Raw genomic sequence first — 11871 nt, forward strand, 5'->3', positions numbered from 1 at the left:
CAACATTAAATATGTTTTGCTCCAAATCATGCTGCATTTTTTAGAAAGCCACCTAGTTTATTATATATATATATATACTGTCTTAACTTCTCAAATGTTAACAGCATGATTGACTGTTAAAGCAATATATCAGCCATTGCAATTGTTACATTTCTCAAAATGGTTCTAACAAATTCTTATGATATTGTTCATTCACCCAATGTTGTGTGCTGTTAAATATGAGTTTTTTGTATGCTTGTAACCACAGTGCTGCTGTTGTGCAGGACATAATTACTTGTTCTATGTAGCATTGCAAAATCTGTATAACACGTAACTGTAGTTCAGTTTTTGTAGTCCTTTGTAATTACTAGTGATGAGGTCTCGTTGTTGTCTGGCAAATGTGTTCCATGACTGGGACATAGTACTTTAAGGAGATATTGAGTCAAAAGGGAAAGATTTGTAATATATAATTGGCTCTATTTAATTCAGCATAAAAAAACTAATAACCAAATAAGTACAAAAAAAATTTACAAATCCATAGCCTCATAAAAAATATAATTTTAAGGTGGGATAAAAATCATATATACCAGAAATAGTTGCAGTAAAGTGCCTTCATTTTATAAGACTTTGTGGTCTAGTGGGTGGGATGTGGACTATCATTAACCCTACAGAATCTGTTATTAATTAGCTCAATTTATGAAATGTTTATATGATTTAGTTAAAAGGTCATTGGCTTGTTCTAAAAGTAGTACACCACACCAAGAACATACAGTGATTGAGAACTTCTAGAAGGTGGTGGGAGGTTTATGAAGGTTACAGTCAACAGACATTGTGAGTTACAGACTTTTCATACAATATTATACATTTATATGAAGAATAATATTTAACTGTTTTTCCTGAAGAATGAGTTGCTTCTGTTATCCTATAACATTGAATTTTGTTGGTTTGTACAAATTGAATCTTCAACTCAGGTAAGTTTTTTTTCAAGACTTCTGTTATAAAAGGGCACTTACAAGCTTGCTACATGAGCACCTTCAGTCAACTTCTTTGCATGCTTTTTTATAACAACGTATGCTACGTAGTTCATTATTATATATCAGATAACAATTTTCCATCAAGGTTAATTTTAAAATGATTGTTTCCCTAAAGTTGTCATTACTATAAAGTGTCAGATGTAGGTGTATTAAGAATGAGAGGACCTTGCCAGGGCTATAAAATCGAACATCAAGACACATCTACAAATTCACAATAATGATAGCCATTTAGTTTGCTTCAAGTGCTCTATGCAGTATTCAAAGAAAATTGCACACATTTGTTTGTCTCCTGTGCCACCCTTCTGTAAAACCTACTGCCTTACTTTTTTTTTTTTTTTTTATGGCTGCGTGTGAATGACAACAAGATTTCTTTGATGTGTTGAATCTTCTGTTGAGAGTGTAGTGTTCTAATGATTCAATTAATCTCTTTTGATTTAAGAAGACCCCTTTTGAACTTTTAAAAAGTATAAGTAAAATTAAACCATAGGCATCTGCGGCGTCAGTGATGTGCAGTATGTCACATCAGGAGCTTCACAAACATTTTAAATGAGTGCCCCAATTAGCGGTAGCAATATGAAAGGGGTTTTAATAAGTTAGCAATTACTCTCCTACGTCTGGTATGCTGATGTCTGCAACGGCAATAATGTAGCTTGCTGATAAGTGTAGAATCCTCTACTTATAAATGATCTCTTGTGAACTTCCACTTAAGTTAAACCCATTTTTTAAGATTATAGGTACTGGGCATCACAAGGCTCTACAGCTGTTAAATAACAGCTCTCATGACAGTCAGGCAGCTTATGACTAGATGATTGTTTTAGCTCTTCAAAAGCTGTAGATTCAAGTGTTTCTAAGTTCTGTTTAATCATAAGTAAATCATTATAAGTTATCATCAGCTAGAGATCCCTTGATTTGCATAGTCTCAGGACATTTATCAAGTGATTAGCACTTTCACAACACATAAAAGACAATGTTTTAACTTTTTGTGTGTTAGTTTATAAGATGATTTGTCTCAGTTTTGTCCCTTTTGTGGTTGGTTCTTATGTTTTTCTTCCATAATGCTTTGTCGCAGGTCCTAGTGCCACCAATCTTATAATAGGTTCCATCGCTGGTGCCATCCTGGTAGCAGCTATTGTCCTTGGGGGGACTGGATGGGGCTTTAAGTAAGCAACAACGCATGTCTTCTGTTCAGTGGCTATGCCCTAACTATTCTGCTTACTGTATATCACAAGGTTTTGAGTTTCTGCTACAAAATTTTGTTTAAGTGTACTAAACCATTATCCATTGAAGAATATAAATTTATAATAGTATTTGCAAAATATTTTGATATAAATAATTTTTAAAGGAAGATGCCATTTGGGTGAAAAGATGAAGGGAGTTGAAATTGATCCAGTACGTTTGAAACACAATAAAAAAATATTCATACAATGTATGGTCTCAAGGTTGTTTATACTATAACAATGTCAAGATTAATAGAATCATGCATAATAAGAAGTAGTTGAGATTAGGCTTTATAAAACAAACTGAAGATTCTCTTATACGTGTTCTCTATAGATTCTTTTAAAAATTTATTAAAATAATCATTGGTACTAGTAGAGAGACAAATGGACAGACCCAGTCATTGGGTATATTAGTTCCTCCATTTGTGAGGCACCAAAATGCAGGTTGTATTGTTTCTGTACTTCCAAAAACATTTTAAACTGGCTATTAATATCAATACACATAGGTGTATTTTTATATTGAACTATGGGTTGACTAGAATTAAAAAAATCCCAATATATTTTTGTATTAAATGATGTTTCTAGAACATATAAATACCATATGTTTTTAGAAAAACATCATATATTTTAATTACAAAATCATTTGTGGACTTGTACGTTTTTATAGACATAAGAGACTGTTAACAGGAAAATTATTTAGGGTACTCAAAACAAATGCATAATTAAAATTTCTTTAGTCTTAACAGAAAGCCTCCTCTTTTCACCCAAAGCATGTTTTTCTAATTTATTTTTTATTTTAATTTTTAATTAAGCATATAAATTAAACCTCAAATAAAACCTCTCCGAATTGTATGCTTATCCGATATTGAAGGATGAGAGAAAAAATAGTAACAAACAATAATAAAGATCTCCATTGGTCCAAAACATTGGTTAACTGTATAATTTCCTTGCTTTGATTTCAATAAAGCAGAAATAATTGAGGGACAAGACCTTTGAATTCCCTAATTTGCAGTTGCAGGGATGTAGTAATAAATATGTTGTAGCAGAACCTCAATCACACTGGCCTGGCCTAATTCACAGCTTGAAGTGCATGTAATTCTGAAGGGTTTGGGAAAGAAAAAAATAAATAAAAAAAAAATTAAATTTAGCTTTCAGTGTAGTGCTGGTCTTGGCTAGCCAATCCTTTTGTAGATGTAGCACATGTAGTACCTGATTCCTGGAAAAATTGCAAAACACCACAAACATTGATGTGGCGCAGTGCTCTTGGAGATTCCATGGTCGTACATAATCTTGCAATTAGTTTTTTTCACTAAAAGCCAAATGTTCACTGCATTCTAAAATACCCTACAAAGACGTGGCCCCCCATAACTACAACAATTGAAGTTGACGCCAAATAGCAGAGATTTATTTTTTAGTTAACCCCTGGCATCTATCATTTTTGTTATATACGTTTATCTTGCATCAGTTTAGAAAACCCTTACTAGTAAGATGCTTCATTCTGTAGATGTCTTTAAACATTAGAACAGCCTGTCTTTGTTCATCAGACTGCTAGTGATTTTAATGATATTACACAGCCAGTAATAATAATACTGCCATTTATAGAGAAGGGAACCTTTGCTGCCCCTGGCTTGTAAAATATTTTGCAGGATAAAAAAAAAAAAGTTTTACTTTTGTTTAAATGCTGCTATAAAAACCTCTAAAGGTTTGCTGAGTTATTTTACTTAAATTTAGTTGAGTTTTCAGATTTTGGCCTCAATTTAATATTGTTGGATACATTTTAAAAATGGTTTAATATTTTTGGATTAACTTTTAAAATAATTTAATATTATGAAACCTATTTAAAAAAAATTAATATTTCGATAATTTTGATATATAAATATGTATATGTTGTATATTTTTTGATATTTTAATATTTAGATTTATTTTTTTAAAGTGTATCCAAAAGTAATAAATCATTTGAAAAGCTTATTCAACATTTACTAAATGAAAGCCTTTATTTGACATGTTTATATTCCCCTATTATATGGGAAAACTTTGAAATTGATAAAAAAAAAAAATCCCTCAACTTCTACTTTTGGGGAAGCAAAGAAAGGGATTTTTTTCTAATTGAAAGTTTTAATTAAGGACTCTATTCTTCTGTAGTGCTAAATTAAGTTGTTTTTTTTAACTCTGGAAATGTAATACAATTTCTTGGGGTGTTGTCACTTCCAATGGATTTTATATCGTGTGTACTTAGTTATCCTTATATTTAAGAGATATATATTCCTAATGCACTTAGAATTTTGAATAAACAACATGCACTTTTTTAAGATACATAGCATTTTAACCCTAACCAGTTTACCTATGATCACCTGCAGGCTCAGAGAATTGGCAACCATTTGCAGTATTTGAGTAGATGCTGTTGATGAATGTCTTTCTTGCACCTTATACGGTGTCATCCAAACACATTTACTGTTAGGCTTTTGTAACATAGATGTCACTATTCATATGAAGTGTTTCTTCCCCAATACATAGCAAAGAGAAAAAAAAATACTTAATGGTAGCTAAATTATATGCCTTTTGCTGATTCTCAATATCAAATGCACATATCAGATTTTAATGGACTTTTTGTAATGTTTTTGGCCATTACTCCAAGCACCATGACTACTTCATTGATTTGAAGTGGTCATAGTGCATGGAGTATGCATGTGCAGCGTTTCTCTTTAAAACTCTGCACATAAAAAGATTACCCCATAGCTGCCGGATGTGTAGCTCCACCTCTGTCAGCATCATTAGCCAGCGCAAAACAAAATTCCAGCCTGGCTGAATTATGCTGTATGACAAGGTACTAGAGAAGCATTTTGATGAATGAAATTCATTTAAATTCGTTAAACTTGCCTTTGCATACCCCCTAACATTGCATCCCTGAATGCAAAGGGAAGGGGAGTAAATAGCATTATCATGTCACAAATGGGGGCATACCTGCTTAGAAAGAGAACAGGTCGGTCCAAATCAATGCCAGACGTGTTATTAAAATACAATTAATAGTAAAATACAGTCTCCCTGATCCGTCTACTTTAACAAATATTTATTCAGAGGCAAACACTCAGCAACAGACAAATAAATGGCAAAAAAATTAACTAAAGCAACAAACAAACCAAGTACCATGCAAGTAAATGTCACATAAACTAACGTAAAGCAACACACCCACTATTTACAAATAATCACAAAAGCATTATACACCAGGACCTTCCTATGTACATAGGAAGAGAGAGAGATAGACACAGAGATAAAGGAAGTCTGTAAGCATATTTAACTTCTGCCATGTGACCTGAAGGTGCTGAGTGAGTTTAGCTCATTAACAAATGAAAAACTAAGTTTTCTAAACAGAGGACAAATACCTTTTGTAATAAAATGTCTGTGACAAGATGCCACCCCACCAGGCTGCCTCCTAATCAATCATGCCAACTCACCAAGGGCAAGACATGCAGGGACCACTGTCTCAGTGCTTCCTACAAGGTCCTAGTTCCCTAAGCATAGAGCGAGTGCATCTAATGTTGCGCTCCCATTACACTTTTTGAGGACAGTTTACTGGTGTTCCCAAAAGCGGAACACCAGGGAACAAAATCAGGACAGTGGGACAGGACCTGAAAATTGGGACTGTCCTGATAAAATCAGGATATTTGGGAGGCATGCCTCACCAAACCAACCTTTAAAATTGACATCAGTCTTTTGTACATTATTTATTAAATACCTGCTGACTGTATGTGCTCATCACCTAACCTTGTGGTATAATTCCCCTTAATGTGTCTGACATGTATTTCTATATTTTTCCCTACCATGTCCAGCCCCCTTCTACAAAACCCTGCCCCCCCTCTGCCACAAATCCCCTGCTCAGCTCTCCTTATACACCTGTCTCCCTTTTACAAATCCCTGCACCCCCTTCCATAAAACCCTTGCACTCCCCTTCCCAAAAAACCTGCCTCTCCCTCTAAAGTCCCTGCTCAGCCCCTTACAATATAATTAATTTCTTTACACAACAATATTAGCAACAATCTTCAGAGTCCAGTCCCAGGTACATAGTCACTCGCACACAGTCACAGACAGACAATCACACACAGTTACTGGCAGACAGTCACACAAACAGTTACAGGCAGTCACACATAAAATTACAGGCAGAACGTCATATGAACACAGTCACAGGCAGATAGTCACACACACACAGTCACTCACATGCAGAAAGTCTCACACACACACAGTTAGAGGCAGGCAGTCTCACACACACACAGTCACAGGCACACTGTCACACACACACAATCACACACAGTTACAGGCAGACACACACACACACACACACAGTACAGGCAGACAGTTACACATACACATGCACAGTTACAGGCAGACAGTCAGTCACACATACAGACAGTCACACACACACACACACACACACACAGGCAGACAGTCACACACACAGTTGCAGGCAGTCACACACACACACAGTTACAGGAAGTCACACACACAGTTACAGGCAGACAGTCTCACACATACACACAGTTACAGGCAGGCAGTCTCACACAAACACACACAGTCACAGGCAGACTGTCACACACACACAATTACAGGCAGTCACACGCGCACACACACACACACACACACACACACACAGTACAGGGAGACAGTCACACATACACACACACACACAGAGTCACAGGCAGTCACACACATAGTTACATGCAGTCCTACAGACAGTTACAGGTATGCATTCTCTCTCTCACACACACACAGTCACAAGCAGACAGTCAACACACACACAGTTACAGGCAGACAGTCAACACACGCACACACAGTTACAGGCAGACGGTCACACACACACACAGTCACAGGCAGACAGTCACACACACACACACACCCACACACAAAGTCACAGGCAGACATTCAACACACACACACACACACACTCTCTCTCTCTCTCTTACTTACAGACTGTATGGGCTGGAGGAGTGGATTCATTGAAGTCTGTAATTGGGGGAAGCAGGGACTCCCTGCTCGATATGCAGCAGTAACAGCAGTGGGTGGAGGCCATGTTTAGCCCCACCTATGATGTTTTTTGGCTCCGCCACAATGTATATTAGCTCCGTCCCCACTTTTCTTATGTGCGGCCGGCTGGTTTTAAAGTTCTGTGGCTGCCTGTTCCTGCGTGTGTAAGCTCACACATCCTAAAGCCGGCCCTGGTCATGGCACACCCCTTGTGAGTGGCACCCGGGGCTGACCGACCCCCCCACCCCGCCTTTAGAATGCCACTGAGTAGATCTGTCTGGAAAATAAATGGATGAACAGATTCAAGTGGGTTTTGAGTAAAAGGCTTTTGATTTGGACAAATCCATTTGTTTATGAATTAAGCTAATTTATGCACGTCTAAAAACAACATGTATCTTAAAAACATTAACTGTTTCCAAAATTCTAAGTGCGCTTTATAAAACAATTATTATCTTTATGATTCGAGACTCATTAGTATGTCCATAAAAAGTCTTATTCTAGATTTGTTTATTCAGATTAAGTGATGAAAGAGCTATATATATATTTAAAAATATAAAAGATTCAGTGGCTTGTTAAGTCATTCATGGGTGATAATGAACATAACAAACTTGACTTCAATGGCAGTATACATAATTTAGACAAATTATAATGTAAATCAACAGCAGCAACCCTAGTTGAACATTTGGGGGAGATCACTTAACAGTGTGTGATTGGCCAGTCTGTTGTTTTGGTTTTGTGGTGAAATACATTGTGGTTGATGTATGGCTGCCCCTTCTGTTTGGTGTCAGTGGAAGTAATGTGAAACATGAAGGGTATCTCTTGCATTAACCTAAAGAGAACGTTTCTCATCAGACCCTCCAGGGCCTGATCTACATCAACCAATGTATATATTCCCCATTGGCTTACATATATTGGAAAGAGGTTCCTAGAAGGATCTGAAAGTAATGGAAGAGACATCATTTGAGAATAAAAGACGGAAACCACAAATCAACAGTCAGGCATTATCAGAAAAATGAGAGTGTACTAGTAAAGATTGCTTTGTGAAATCACCTACTTCACAGGTAAATACAATAACCTAAAGGTATCCAAAATACAGGCAACACAAAACTCTTGTGGCACATTTCCTACAGTATTTAAACTTCTCTTCGTAAGATAGGGAATTGTAAATCATGCATTTTTCAATAAGATCAGATATACATTTTATTGGGTTAAACGTTTGAGAGTTTATGACTGTTATTTTATTGGTATGCAACAAATGGTTATCTTTTGTGTTAACGAAAGCAAATTATATTGTTAAACGTAGTAGAAATAATTGGCGACATTTGAAGTGGTGTAACACTACTTTTTGTAGTTGGTGACCTGTCCATTATATCAGGCATGTTGGGAAACCAGGGATGAATCTGTGGTCAGTGGTACTTGGTCCCTCACTGAAAAAAGGCATAGCAGACATTGTACCTCCTCAGTCAGTGTTACCAACCCTTCAGTAGATTGGGCATTTGTGGTAATTAAACAGGCCAGAAAACATATTACTCTAAATGTTTTTTTTAACCAGACCAGTCGAATAGATTCCTAAGAAAATTACCATTCTTTGATCCACTAGTAAACATTATTTTCTTCAATTTCAGAAAAGTCGAATTAATTATTCATGACACCCATAGAACGAAATCTTGAAATGACAGGTCCCTTCATAACATATATACTTTTTTCTCAATGATCATGTATGTTGATCTTTGGATACCATTTTTTATATTTTAGAACTATATTTATATTGATATGACCATGGAAAACATGTGTGTGTGATGTCTTTTTGAGATATGATTTATATAGCTGATTCAAATTTAACGTGTTACTTAGAGTTTAGTACAACAGACTTCTATATACTACAGTTTCTATATATACATATAATTAGCCAGTTTGTTCAAAGAAAAAGATAAACTATGCAACATTGCTATGTCACCCTGTATTACTAATCTTCTATCAATATCAATAGCTTTATTTGGGCCCTGATAATAAATACATGAATATAATTTATACAATATGTTGTGACAGAATATATAAAAGATAGAAACATATGTTCACTGTTGAAGAGAGTTCCAAAAATAAATACGAACTTATGTCTTTAGACAGTAATCAGACAACTTCAGGTCTAGTATGTATACTTTATGGTAAACATGACCTACCATGACTTTAATCAGGGTTCTAAAGGGTTCTAGAAGTTTCTTCTACCAAATGTTCCTCAATAATGTTCTCGGGGACAAACAAGTAGGTCAAGATCTGAAGATTTACACGAGCCAATGATTAAGTAAATTGTCCTATAAAAATGTATATCAGTAAAAATAGGTATACCATACAGTACTGTCCTATTGGTAGATTGTAAGGAGATGTTTGGGATTAATTTATTTACAATAGACCTCCTCAAAAATAAAACTATAGAAGCACAATTCTTCTATTATGGAAATGGATAATGTCTAAATTAAAAAAAAAATGTTGGTTGATAACAAACTGTTTAAATACACTCTCCTACACATTCTTCATTCTCATTCACATGAAGAGTTGTGACTTGTAATTTTGCAATTTAACATTTATGACAGTTGATATTATCTTGTGATTAATTACATAATCCAGGATTCTACTTAGTCATATATACTTTTTATGAGTAATGTAGGAAATATAGCTGATGTAGTGTTAACTGGTGAGACATGATATTAAGAAATCAAGACATTTAATGAAGGCTATAAGGAGCAGTAATTTTACTAGAAGTGATAATGATTAATAGAAAACCATAGCATTTTTTATTTTCATTCATAGTTAATAGTATATATCTATTTAGTATATCTATAAGTGCAAATATATGTATATATATTAGTATATGTGTGTATATGCACATAAGATTTTGAACATGAGACCATCAGACAATTGGCCTATATGAGCTGACCATAAAGTTCAGGTTATCAGGGTACAAGCACTTATTTAGAAACCATGATATAATAAATGTATGGGATCGCTATGTCTGCCTGTCTGAATGTAGCCAATATGAATATATTTAAGCATAGGAACGTTTTTTATCATTATTTTTTTAATTTTTTTATTAATAATTCATGAATGTTTCACTGAACACAAGGCTGCATATGCATATTCAAAACGATTGTTCTGTGTTTCTGCATGCCAACTTGGTGGCGGTAGTGGTGCATATGCCAAGTGTTACCAGACTGAATGCATGAGCCCTTTGCTTGATGCCCCACATAAAGCCAGATTATGGGGAGGTGGTTGCACCCAATGTTTGTTGTTGCCTTGTAATGTCTTGCTATATTTAAGAATGAGAGTACGGTATATTGTAGAAGGATAATGGGAATCAGTATGCTATATACTACCATTTAACACAAGTGCATAGCTGCAATTAAACTTACTAACCTCCTGCTGAGCCCATTCTCCTTGATGTGTATTGTATCTGTATTAGCTATTTATAGATTGTATTACTTTTTTGTCCATGGAGGGGAGCAATTCACAAAAAGGCATTGCAAATTTAAAAACTTTCCATGTCACAATTTACTATTCAAACTGACACCTATAGAATAAATGATTTTTTTTTAATCCAAATAACTCATCTGGTTGATAAATCATTCTCAGACCAATCTAAACTATGTCCAAACAGCCAACGTCTCAAGTGACGTGATCAAAGATGAAAAAAAAATTGGTTCCAATTCATATATGTAACAGATACTTTATAAAATTGCGTTCCAGTGAATTGACTTGCCTGCCATGAATAAAAATATACCTTATGCTAATTAAATATAACTAATGTTTCTCTGTGCTCTTCTTTCTACATCCCACCTTCTTTTAATGTGATCTGGAAGAAATGTCAAAAAGAGAAGATATGATCCATCGCAGTCTGGAATATGAAGTAGCACACTTTGCAAATTGTCTTCCTGCACTAAAGGTCTATGGAGCAGGACTCCTAAGGAACGTCTAAAGAAAGTCTACATTAAATCCATGAAGGTCATCAGAAACAATATAAACCATCAACTGGTGGGTTTTTCAAGACTGTGATGCAAAAGAATAAAAAATAAATTGGAGATTTCAGTTAATGTTCTAAATTGACTCGACTGGCAACTAAAATGTCTACAAGAAATCCCATTCAGCTTGCAGGAAATTCCATCCAAAATGTAGTAGGAAATTTAAGTGCAATATCTTATTTTTCATGAAAATATAGTGAATGTGGAACTTAAAAAACATCTTCAGACATAAGCACGAGGCTTATCCTTTCTCAACAAAGAATATAAAAACAAAAACAGTGGCATGAACAACTCATTCTCTAGAAAGGGTAAAACTGCATGACACATTGCTATACATAAAATGTTTTTATTTTATTTTTTAAATGCAAAATTTTATGGAGCTAACCTTCAAAATCAGAAAGTGGCCGTGAAGAAAACGAAAAAACGGAGAGAAGAGTGACTTTGGAGGTTTATCCGAGACCACTAATAAGTGCATTGAAGTCTGTCTTCTTAGCTGCAGAGAGCAACTTAGACAGGACAGCCTCTAACTTTCACATCCCTGAACCAAACGTTCTCCTAAAACCCAAGCCATGATTTCTCTACTCTGTCAGAGGAGACATGAAGTCATACGAT

The 11871-nt window shown here is 35.1% G+C and overlaps 1 protein-coding gene across 2 annotated transcripts in view; it reads left to right on the plus strand.

The window, feature by feature from the left end:
• The window catches only part of ADAM23 (ADAM metallopeptidase domain 23), a 221656-nt gene extending 210049 nt beyond the window's left edge, over positions 1 to 11607 (plus strand). Inside the window, exons 25-26 of one of the 2 annotated variants that reach the window (XM_063430075.1) lie at positions 2083 to 2173; positions 11101 to 11607. In XM_063430075.1, the coding sequence (XP_063286145.1) occupies positions 2083 to 2173; positions 11101 to 11146 (137 nt within the window). In that variant the 3' untranslated portion in view covers positions 11147 to 11607. The remainder of the gene's footprint in view (positions 1 to 2082; positions 2174 to 11100) is intronic. The other variant, XM_063430077.1, reaches the window with a different exon arrangement.
• The last annotated feature ends 264 nt before the right edge of the window (positions 11608 to 11871 follow it).

This window comes from Pelobates fuscus, chromosome 8, assembly GCF_036172605.1.
Source record: "Pelobates fuscus isolate aPelFus1 chromosome 8, aPelFus1.pri, whole genome shotgun sequence".
NCBI classification, from domain to species: Eukaryota; Metazoa; Chordata; class Amphibia; order Anura; family Pelobatidae; genus Pelobates; species Pelobates fuscus.